The sequence below is a fragment of the Argiope bruennichi genome, chromosome 9, assembly GCF_947563725.1.
Source record: "Argiope bruennichi chromosome 9, qqArgBrue1.1, whole genome shotgun sequence".
Lineage (NCBI taxonomy): Eukaryota > Metazoa > Arthropoda > Arachnida > Araneae > Araneidae > Argiope > Argiope bruennichi.
Window position 1 is genome coordinate 89,804,580 of NC_079159.1, and position 12,518 is coordinate 89,817,097.

General features: G+C 27.8%; 1 protein-coding gene across 1 annotated transcript in view; it reads left to right on the forward strand.

The window, feature by feature from the left end:
• The first annotated feature begins 232 nt into the window (after positions 1-232).
• LOC129984215 (E3 ubiquitin-protein ligase RNF220-like) overlaps positions 233-12,518 on the forward strand; it is a 46,703-nt gene continuing 34,417 nt past the window's right edge. Inside the window, exons 1-4 of the mRNA XM_056094041.1 lie at positions 233-439; positions 6,860-7,289; positions 10,076-10,193; positions 10,285-10,330. Coding sequence (XP_055950016.1) covers positions 395-439; positions 6,860-7,289; positions 10,076-10,193; positions 10,285-10,330 — 639 coding nt within the window. The 5' untranslated portion in view covers positions 233-394. The remainder of the gene's footprint in view (positions 440-6,859; positions 7,290-10,075; positions 10,194-10,284; positions 10,331-12,518) is intronic.

The window sequence follows — 12,518 nt, forward strand, 5'->3', positions numbered from 1 at the left end:
TCTATATTTTCACCATAAGAAAACGGAGTATGGGAAGAATATCGATAAAAAATTTTTCTTTAGATGTAAAAATTTTTAGAGCTATCTCTGAGTATGTTCATCTTTTTTTCCTCTTGCATTCTATAGGGTAATTTTTCAACGCAAAGGAAGTTTAGTAAGTTCAAAGATCGCTAGATGGCAGCATGGATTGATTGCCTTCCCATGATGCACTGCGGTTTGACATGGAGTTTATTTTGATTTCGGACTTGACTGTTCTAGCATTGCCCCGAAATCCCATTTAATTTCAAATTAAATGAAAATTTTTGTCAAGAATTTGATTATTAATTGAAACATGGGATCATGTTTCTTTATTTATTCCTGTTATTTGTGATGTACATTTTTCTGATGTCGTGCGATGGAAATGCAAAGTGATCTGACTCTAGAGCTTGAAAAGGAAACTGTAAGTTCGATTGGTCTAAAATTTTTATACTTTTTATCTGTTTTAATCAACATTTTTCATCTATAATAATTATAAATTTTGATTATGCATTCAATCAGTGACTCTTTTGTGTAATTAGCGGATCCATAATAGTGCGATTTTGATGCGATGTCATTTGATTGAAGTAGTTCGTGCGGTTAGATGTTTGTTTTCATTTTCAAATCGTGACGCTCGCGGGGGTTTTCTACAAATAAATTATTTGTAGCTTTATTTTATTAAATGAATTTATTAATTTTTTTTGAAAATTTATATATATTTTAAATCATGATATGAAATCATTTTTCAAATGCTGCTTATTGAATTTTTTTGATCATCATTTATTTCTTACTTACTGAAGATCAATTATTTTTCATCACCTCCGCAATGTTTTTGTTTTTGATTTAGATTAGTTTCGAAATAGCTCCTGATGACCGTTCAGTTTATTTTCGTGATTTTATTTTCAATTTCTTGATATATTATATTCAGTGATCATGTACCTGCATTCCATTTTTAATCAATTACGAAATGCAATCTTTAGATTTCTGCAAAATGTCAGAAATACAAATCGAATTTTTTTTAATTGGGGGAAAGAGTAAATATATTTTTTACCTTTTTTTTATCGTTACTATATACTTCATATATATTCTTATTAGTTTTTTTTATTGTTTCATTCAATTTAAAGCTATATTCAATTTTTAAATTAGCTTTTAAAAATGTCTTGAAAAAATTGTGTATAAATAATTAATTAAATCGAACTCAAGTCAGTTGAAAATAAACAGTAAAATTCTATCAAATATAGTAAAATTAAAAATTCATATGTATTAGTCACAACTTAATTTCGATTTCTGTTCTAGTTCCGAATCTAATGATTTTTAGTTCAGTCAGTTATATACAGATATTTCGATGTTATTTTTTGAAATATAAAATTTATTTATTTAGTGTCACCTATGATGTTAGACTCCAATTCTTATAAAGCACGTATTATTTAGAAAGCTCAAGTACGATTAGATGATGATTTTTAGATAGATTTTGATAGAATTATTTTGTTTCCTCTATCTGATTTATTTAATCAGAAAGTTCAGAGAATTTATAGAAAAGCTATAATTATATTTCTTATATTATTAGTATTTTTGTTCCAATATTCTAATAAAATCGAATAAAATGATTTTTATTGACCCCCCCCCCAATTCTCTCATCCCCCACATTAAAAAAAAAATTTCACCTTATATATATGCGCAATATGATTTGTTCAGATGTCAAAATTTACTTTTATAATATCTTTGACATTAGTACTTTTGTGTGGTGTTTTTATTTTGTTATTGTTTAAAGGTTCTTTTTATATTTATTTAGGTTATCTATCTTTGTTTATTGTTATTTATTCAAATATTTTGTTGGTGAAATTAATTTTATGAATTATTAAAATTAAAAAAATAAGACTTGCATAAAATTGTTATAAGTTAGAAACATTAAAAAAAATTTTTTTTTGATGGCATTGTGGTGCTATAAAAGGAGAAAAAAATAAAGGAAAGTCGTTTGATTCTTTTGGTTCTGATTTTGAAATTTTTTTTGTTTTTGATTTGATTTTTTTGCTTTTATTTCCATTAACGCATGCCAATAAAATGTCAAAATTTACTTTTTGGAAATTTCGATTTTCATTACCATTATAGTCACATATTGTAAAATAAATTTAAAATTTTAAAAATAAAATTCATTTAATTTTTGGAAATTAATTATTGAATTCTATGTCTCTTTGGTACTTTTTCAAACATGTTGTTGAAAATAATTTCAACTCATTACTATTAACCTGTTTGTCGTCCGTAACGCGTCTAACGCATAAAAGTTAAATTTCTGCAGGGCGGCCGTAACGGACTTCAAGCATTTTTCTACAATTTAAAACTTTTAAACGTTTAAAACACTTTGTTAATATTTACTTGTTTCAGCATTCATTTTTGTTTCTTCTAATGCGGCTAAAAACAGAAATTTTCGTGGACAGGAAAGGACGACGAAAGAGTTAAATAATCTCTAACGTTTGAAAGGAATTTGAATATCAAATTTCGAAAAATTATTATGCTTATTAATATGTTATATTGGAGATTCTTAATGTTTGTTAAATAGTGTAATGTTTATTGTAAAATTGACTGGTAATCATAATTATAAAATAGAAAACGAGTCAATTGAACAGTTATTGATTAAAACTGATTTATTGAATTATTGGTAAAAGCTATTTGTCGCCATCTAAATAGAAAATGAATAAGTTAAATAGAAGCTGATTAAAATTGATTATTTAATTGAATTAACGAGTAAAAGTTATCTCTTTTAGCTCTTATCTCCCTGCTTCAACCATCCATTTGTTTTAAAAACATTTTTTTCGCAATCGAAGCAATATCGGAAAAAAGAAGTTTTTTAAAAAAGGGGGAGGGGAATTAAAAATCTAAAAATTTCAGAATTTTTAAGCAAAATCAGATATGTCACTTCCTAAAATATCGATTCTTATCAAATTAACCAAATCTGTCAAAGGGATGGCTATCTATTCGACTTACACACACCCAAATCCAGAAAAATAGCGATGTTTCATATTTTCTGCCAAAACAAGCATGAAACAATTCAGAAGTGCGAATTGTTGCCAAATAACGAATTAACAAATTCGGCGTGATTTTGTGTTCTGTGACTTTCGACATTCATTAAATGCAGTGGAGAGACAATTGCTTGGGATAAATGGAGTTGGGGGATTAAGTGAAGATGTGCTCTAGCTGGGCTTTCATTTATGAGGAAATAATAGACGATGAAAGGCGAAAAAATGGAGCATGTGAAAACGGTAGCAGAAAAAAAAAAAAAAAAAAAAAAAAAAAAACTTTGCACAAGGATATCAAAATTATAGATTTATATCAAATTGATCAATACAATTGATCAATAGCAAGATGTTCTGAAAAGCATTATCCGCTTTCTTCATTTTACAACAAAACAAAATAAAAATTCCTCTTGGGAAGCTGGAAAGCAATGGTAGATAGATTCTTTTACATCTAATTTACTATCTGGCAACATAAATTGTTGATGTTAGAAACAGCCAATATTAGGGCTTGAAAATCGCTTTTCAGCTCTTAACTTCAAAGATATTGCAGTTCTCAAAAATTTTCAAATACAAAAGTTTTTCGTCTTAATGAAGTGCTAATTTGGTTAATTGGATTTATTTTTCTATCTTCAATGTTAAGAAAGTTATAGTGAACTGAAAATTTCAATCCCCTCCATATCCACCCCCATAGAGCTAGATGGTCCATACGAACTCATCCGATGTTTTTATATTTCTAACAATATATTCCAAGCCAGTTAAAATCCAGACAAAATTACTCTTGTTGTCCTGTTTACAAGATAATATAGGCAAAATGTGATATGCATATATAACGAATAAAGACTGTAGGAATTTTCTCGAAGTCTTGTTATGAGAACCAGGTAGTCTTCCTATAGGAATCTACCTAAAATGCTTCATATAGATTAGAGCAAGTCCGCATTCTCGCAGTAGTTGAATTGATATTATTGTATTCGCACTGAGAGGCTTTCCGCCTTTTCTCGAAATGTGATACAGGTATACAATTTTGAGGCCAAGATCATATACAAAATTTCTTTCTTCTAAATCGTTCTGTTTTTTAAATTATCATATTCACAGACAAGAAGACAATCAAAAACACTTATTTTTATGCTATTTCAAGGAGGTCTAAAATTTGAGGATTCATTAAAATCTCGAGACCGAATTTTAATATTTTCTGTGTGTCGATGTTTCGAAAACGTTTCGGAGTTCGTTATAAAAATCTTTTCTCTTACAGAGCTTCTACATTCTTAGTAGATATTTTTGAATTGTTAGGGGGAGGGGTGGTAAAGGAGGAGATGAAATGTTTCAGTCAGTGGAAAGTTAGTTGATATAGTAGTATTTATGAGAAAACTCAGTAGCGGTGAACAAGTGCGAGACAAAATAGGCGGACCCTGCAATTCTAATGTCCCGAGGTCTCAACAATTCTCCACCCTTTATTTTTATCTAATTTTGTGCTTTCATTTGATATATAAGGGTTATTTACTTTAATTAATCAAGTTAAAATCAAATGTTTTTTAAATTTCAGAACATTGTTTTTAATAATTTTTTTTTTTTTTTCGTGTTTACAAAGTCACTTGCAGGCACTGGCATGCAATTTGCTGACAGATATTCGAGTCAACTGTCATGAAAAACTTTGTAAAATTAATGACTTTGTATAATAATAATTTGTATTTACTTTTAAATTAAAACTTATTTGTGAGGTACTGAAACGGATGCTCGAAGGTCATTCGCAATGAAATAACATCCTTTTTAATTCTTTTTGCCGTTATATGTGTTATTTTTTTTTCACAGTAATCTTTTTGTAACTGCTTATATAGAGATTAGATAAATATTTTTGCATTACTTGAAGTCCTACTGAGTTTAATCCAGCCCTAGTAGTGGATGGCTAGGCATCCACTACTAGGATGAGATTTCTAGCATCTCAGTGCTGTAGAAAGAGCTTCAAGATTTTAAATAGCTGTTTTAAATATAGTTTATAATATACATAAATTAAAGTGAAAACATTATATTTTCAGTCTAAATATATATATTTATACTGTTATGGTGTTTTATACTGAAATTTATTGAAATATACATTACCTATAGCTATATTCATATTATATTTCATACGATTTTGGTAACCTAATGATGTTTTGTGTTGCTTCTCCCTTGCAATCAACTTCACCAGTCATTGATATCAATTGCAGTAAATGCGAGTGTCCCATGGCATTTATTTATTTTAAGTGAAAATAATTGGTTCTGTTATTAAATATTTCCAGTCTGAGAATAACGTTTTGTTTTCAAATATATATTATACATTATCGACGGATAGTTGTGAAACTCACTTGGAAGAAAGTGAAAATTTATACTGCATGAAATTGCGGAAACTATAGATCATGTGACTGCTTTTTATAAATATTTAATTAGTTATCTTTTTAAATAGTTCTGCAGTTGGAGTGATATTTCGAATAACACCATACAAGATTATCTTCCCTTTTTAAATTTTATTTTTGTATATTCATTATCATTATTTATATTATATATTATTCATATCATTTCGTATGGCATGCAAAAACAAAATTAACAAAACTATATTTTTGATGGTACACTTCTTTCCTCATTTTTAGCGAATGAATTCACATGAAAAACGCAACTGCGCATGTCATTATATATCAAACACATTGTCTTATATTGAGCTGTGGCGTCAGTAAGAGCAAAGGATCTCAAAAGTTAATTTGATTCGTTTCACGTGAATATCACCAGTTGATTCTATAAATTATAATGAATATTTTACCCAGTAGCAAACATTTTTATTTTAATTTTTAATTATTATCTATACTAATACCGTGATATTTTAATAATTCTGTTCCTGTTCTGTGCTTTTTTTACTCTGAATTTATTTAGCGGTTATATGTGCAATTTTTTTTCATGTTTTGAAAAGGGGAATAATAATTAAAAAAATAATTAACTTTGATTTGCCCAATAGAATTTCAGTTATCTGAACTTAGGTTTTCTTGATTGTTTTGAGGAAAGGGATGGAAACATTCTACAAACAGAATCTTTCTAAATAAAGACAGTAAAACATTTGATGTTGACTGAATATTCAGCACAGACTATTTTAATTCAATATGTGAGTTTACAAAATGTAAATTGCTTTTGTAATCATTGACTTAATACATTCAATGCAAATTTCGTCACCCTCCCTAATAAATAATTGTTTTCTCATCAGTTATCCAATTATCCAGATCACCAGATTATTTGTCCCAAATAATTTGAATAATTAGAGTTATATATTTAAATATAGAAACAATTGTTCTGTTGAAAATCTGTAGATCAAAAACGCAAAGACTTAACTAAGATGAAAAATGCGCTTTGAATTCTTTTTCTTAGCAAAATTAATTCATTTATTATGAATTTAATTAATTTTAATTTTTTTATGAATGTTTAGGAATTTTCTATATAATATTCATTTTTACGTAATATCCTTATTGTATTATTTTCCGTTACTCTCACTTAAATAATACGGTTTCTCGGTTTGAAACTTTTTAAAAATACATTTTTATTTAGGTATTTAAGTTTCATTTTTGTTATATTTTTTAATTGATAATATATTTATAATTCATTACTGTAATTTTTATTAAATCATGCAATTAGTTTGTATCTAATTCATTATCAGATGGCATCTCACGTACGATATCAAAATTAAATTAAAATTACACGTTTAATTAGTATTTAAGTTTTGAAGTTGTTAAAATATTGTATTGTCTTCAAGAATTAAGTATTTAATTGCTTATTGCCTGTCTTTCACTTACATAAAAGGATTTTTTTTTCTTCCCCAGGTCACTGATAAAAGCAAATATATAACGGATTCATCAGATTCTTCCATTTTAAGTACCATGAAGCACAAAAGCATTCCAGATATGGAGATTGATAGAATTGAACCTCTAACTAATGGACTTAACAAAATTTTAGCGGATTCGGAACTACTGGAAGACTGCACACGATCTGCAGAAAATTCCACTGAAGCAATGGATATTCCAGAAGTTCAAAACGATGCATCAAATAATAGTGATAACACAGAACAATGCCAAAAGGACTCGGAATGTGACTGTTCTCGAGATTCCACCTCGAATTCGCACTGTCAGTGTGAAGAAGAGAATCAATCGAAAGTTCCTGCATCTCCTGGCAGCATGGAATCGCCAAACGATTCTCCAGACGCTTCGAGATTTGATGAAATAATCAACGTTGATTTGAGAAGAACGCGCAGAAGTAAGTGATTGGGATTTTATCATTACCTTTTGGATTCAGTACTGGTTTTATCTGTTTCGTAAATACAAGTTCATGTTACTAATCCAGTGGGACTGGAGTATTGCAGCATTCATTGTTGTCATTTCGCCTTTTCGTGATTTTAAAAATTGAATCGTGATATTAAAGGTGAATTATTATTGAAATTTGGTTGTGAAAACTCCTTTGTTTCCATCGAAAATTTAAATTTAAAATAGAATTAAACCTATTTTATTGTGGCACCGAAATTGTGAAAAAATTCGCTTGCAAAATGTCGTAAATATTCAGGAAAGAGTGACGTTTCATTTCATCGAATTCTAAACGGGCTTTTCAGATAAATATAAATATTTATTAATATAAGTGATACTTTATGAGTTCTGTGTTTTGGAACTACAGGAAATTGATAAGATAATTTATATTCACCTGCAAAATAATCATTTAGACAAATTTTTTTATTATTTTCCTTACTATGACTTGATTAAAAATAAATGTTTTATATGACAATGTTAAATGAACCAAAAGGCTTGACATGAGATGTTTTTTATTAAATGCTGTTAAAAAACGGAAAATGTTAAGATTGCGCATTAAATGTAAGAATTTTGAAATAAAAAGAATATAAAGGATTTTTTTTTTAAGTTGGAGATAAGAAATTTTCTTGAAAACTATCTTTTAAAATATTGATCTGTCTTAGATGATTAGCCGTCGTTCGTCGTTACATGTTATGGATAATCGTACGAGTACTCTTCGAAACTCCTTTGTACATAAAAATAAAGCGGAAGTTTTCTATTATGTGTATGAAGAAATAACAGTATTTAATGGATTTCAGTAACAAAAACTATTAAAAATGTATTATTTACTTTCGTCAATCTATTAGCATAATAATCATGTTTTTTTCATCCTGTTATTATGAATATGGCTATTTTTCAATCCTTCAAATGCGTCTTTTATGTATTGTCAATATTTATTTTAAACCTTTGCTGCTTTAAACGACAATTCAGAAATATTAAAAATCTGGAATATTATATTACCACACCTGTTATTGTGTATAGCTTGGTTACAGCTCAATGAAATCTTGAAACCTCTTTAAAGCGAAAATTCTGATAAAGGAAGTAAAGATTTTTCTTTCACTTTTTCGTATATGAAGTATAGAGAAAGTATTGTGATCATTAAACAAAAAAAAAAAAAAAATCGAGACCTTAACTAATTTCCACGTTTTAGACTTTAGAGTTCATCTCTCTCTCTCTCTTTCTCTCTCTCTCTCTCTCTCTCTCTCTCTCTCTCTCACGGGCTTACGGACAGACAGACTCAATAAAAATGCTAAATTCACTCTAAAGGTTAATATTTCGTAATCTTTAGCGTGAATAAATTTTGCAAAATTAATGGTACTGCTTAAATTTTTGTAATTATTGTATGCCAATGCCATTGCAAGGCCTTTTCTGCCTTTTTCAAGGTCCGAAAATTTTTGCGGGAAGTCTTTATTAAAGAGTATGTTAGAAAATTTTGGTTTTTTTTAAAATTGAATCTCCCATCGGATTTTTAATTGAATTATTAAAAGTAAGTCTCTTTATACCGCCTTTGGAATTACCTATTTTTGTTTTCCCTAATTAGCCATAAATTTATCCGCTATGCCAGTCTATCTAGCGAATGACTTTAACACCACAACATGTTTCCTTATCTTGAAATCGCAACATGATTTCTTATCATTTTTGGGATGGATATTTATAGAGAGAAACAAGCCTAGCCCCAAAGGCGATGAAAAGACGAACTACTCTTTTCCGACTTATTATGGTCATCTGATTCTTCCTTAAGTATAATAATATAAGCTACTTCATTAATTAAATCAAAATAATAATATGCAATTCTTTAATTATGTTTGAAAATATTTTACATAGTAAATAATCTATTTTGTAATCTTTATAGGACTTCAACATAATCTTTTAGTGCAATGATTTCTTACGTTAAATAAATAATGGCATTTATAACGATATTAAATACAATAAATAATATTTTAAAATAAGAAAAAAATTTAGATAATAATTGTAAATAAAACAAAGAAATTAATTGATTACTAACTATGAACAAAATAAAAATAATAAGCATAATAAAAACAATTAAAATATTTAAAAGATATATAAAGATTTGTATATATAAAAACTTTTTGAATTCATATTTTTACTATAAATGATATTATATACATGATTTCATATTATATTACAAGTTACTTTTTCTCTTAAAAATTATGTACTAGTATTTGTTTATATTTAGGAAATAATAAAGTTCACATTGGTAAGTTCATGTAAAACAAATTCAATGGTTCATGTAAAATTAAATTCATGTAAAACAAATTCAATCGCGGCATCTTGAATTTTAAAATTTCTGTTAATTAAAATTTTTAAGAAAAAATGACTCATAATTTTACCATTTAACCAGCACTAATAATTTATATTAAGCAATTTTTTGATAGATTTATTAATTAATTCATAGAGAATAACTAGGAAAATGCTTAACCTTCTGTTGCATATAGACATGTTTTTATCTTCCTAATTTTATTTTAATTATTTTAATTAACATATTATTTTAATTGTGCTTTCATTTCCCATTAAATTAGAGTACTGAAAGGTAAAAGCTATATTTTTATTTGTATTATTTTTTAACTCCTTCAAAATTCCGAATGCAATTTATCTTTCTTAATTTAGAATATAAAATAATGTCAAGATTTTTTTAAATTGTTTGCTATCCTTGCATAAATTTATACCAATTTTGCTCCATAGATAGCAAACGGAAGAAGGATAGTGATTTGTGTTGTCCCATATGCAGTTTAACCTTACGTTTGCCTGAACTCGAGTCACATTTCAATCAGGAAGTGGAAAAATTGTCAAAAATAAATAAGTAAGACCCTCATTTGTCATCTTTGTTTTATTTCTGTTTCTTATGCACCTTGAGTTAAATGATGGAAGCATATTTTTTGTTGCATTTCTAGGACTCAAAGAAAGCCAAAACAAGACGATTCTGACGGTATTAATACTGTAAGTTGGATTTTTTTTTTTGTTAACTACTAGTTTCTATAATCCGAATTATTATAAGGTTAAATCTGGTAAAAAATTTTAATTTTTTATATTTTAAGAGAATTTATTTCAAATTTTTTAAATAATTTCTTGTTCTGAACATATCATATGGCTCACAATTTTGCGTGTGCTGTTTAGTGGTATTAGTTCTTTTGAATTATCGTAAAAAATGGGGGGGGAATACATAACAGTAATTTTATTAATTTAAGTTCTTGCTATTCAAAACAAGCTTCTAAATTTGAACCTTGGATATGTTAGCGGATAAGAGGCAAAGAGGATGACACCGTTTTTTCGCATTTAAATAAAGATAAAAAATAATTTAAATTTAAAACTTGTAGGCATTAAAAGGACATATAAAATGAGCTGTTGCACGTTATCTTATAACTTTAAACTAGCGATTCTTGTACATATATATATTTATTTCGTGTATCTCGGAAACGTCCCTAACGGTTTGGATCAAATTTTATATTTAGATAAGGTTTTGCTTTTTAAGTTTTTTTATGTAGGTCTCTCCCCCTCCCCCCCCAAAAAAAATAGCTTCCTGCATTTTGGTATGGGTTCTGAAATATCGATCTGCCAAATTTTTCCTTAAGGAACTAAAGAGATTAAAATCACTTGGTGCTAGATACGGAAGATAGGAAGGATCTTCTAATACATTTTAATTGGTAATGCAGTATCAAATTGCACATATTCGAACTTACGTATGGGTGGGTATTATCGTGCAACTACAGGATACTTTCCGAAATTATTCGAATGTTATACTTCGAACTTCAATCGTCGACTGTTCATTGACGCCTCCGTCTTCTAATATTATTCTGGAACGTTGCGACATAACAAACTCTATATACCATTGATGTTTGAATACTGAGATAATCTTTTGTGTAGACTTAAAATTTAGTTTGAAAGGTAAAGAATGATGGCTTTTGTTACTTAATTTTTGAACCACCTATGTATTAGAAAAAAGGAAATAATTGGTAAAAATTTCATTGTTCGGTAGCCGCTTTTTTTTTTTTTTTTGAAAAATTCGATTTTGTTGGGGGGAAAAAAGAATACGATTGTCGGAATACTTACACCTTTCTTTACATTAGAATTCATGGGCCGAAAAATAAATCTATTCTAATTTTTTTTTTTTCTTCCCGATTTTAGCAAGGGTAGCCGTAATAGTTGGTTTTCAGTAATAATAATAATAATAATAATAAAATGAATAAAAATAAAATATATAAATAAATAATAAATAACAATTTGGTTTTGAAAAAAAAGTCATAAGTATTGGTTTTTTTCCGAAAAACATTAAATAGTAGAATTTGCGAGTGTATCGATAATCGGGAAATGCACCCTGGTTTAATAATTCAAGACAAAATGTTAGTTTCAAATTCATTTGAAAAACATGAAACTAGAAATATCTGACCAAGAGAATTTTCCATAATTCTTAATTATGGGCCCCGGAATTGTCCTGTAAACATTTATTTATGTTGGTTTCTACATATTTCATTTTTTTTTTTCAGTCTAGTGAAATTCAGCCAAATTATTTCAATTTTCATTTATTAGACGTCACACATTTGCCCTGCAGGAGAAAAATTACATTTTACCACAGCTCATCATAAACTGTAACATGATTATATGAAATGCTCGGATATATTGCTAAATCGTGACGTCATATGATTCGACTGCTTTTTTTTTATTTGTTTCATTTAAAAACTTTTATTTTATTTCAAATTATTTTACCATCGATTTTTCAAATTTATTTTCGAACCATTAATTAAGTTTTGGTACTAAATAAACCTAAAATAAAGAAGAATAGTTTAAAAACTTTGTAATTAATTAAAGTAATAATAAAAGATTTTTAATGTTATTTTTAGTTGACATTTACTGCTTTCTATTGGAAATCGTTCTTCGTGTTCTTTAAAATACTGTTAGAAAAAAATAGGCATATTGTGAAGATATGAGTCGGATTTAAATGATACTTTAAAATACCGTCGATAAATAAAATGTTACTTACCAAATTCTGTCAACATACAGTTATTATATAGTTTCCCAAAGGCGATTTCACGAGGAAGCCCAAATCAGTTTTTCTTTGTAGATATTTCCATCTGTGATTGAAAATTACATCTGACGAAATTTAGGGGGGGGGATGCCTGGAAGCAGGCCA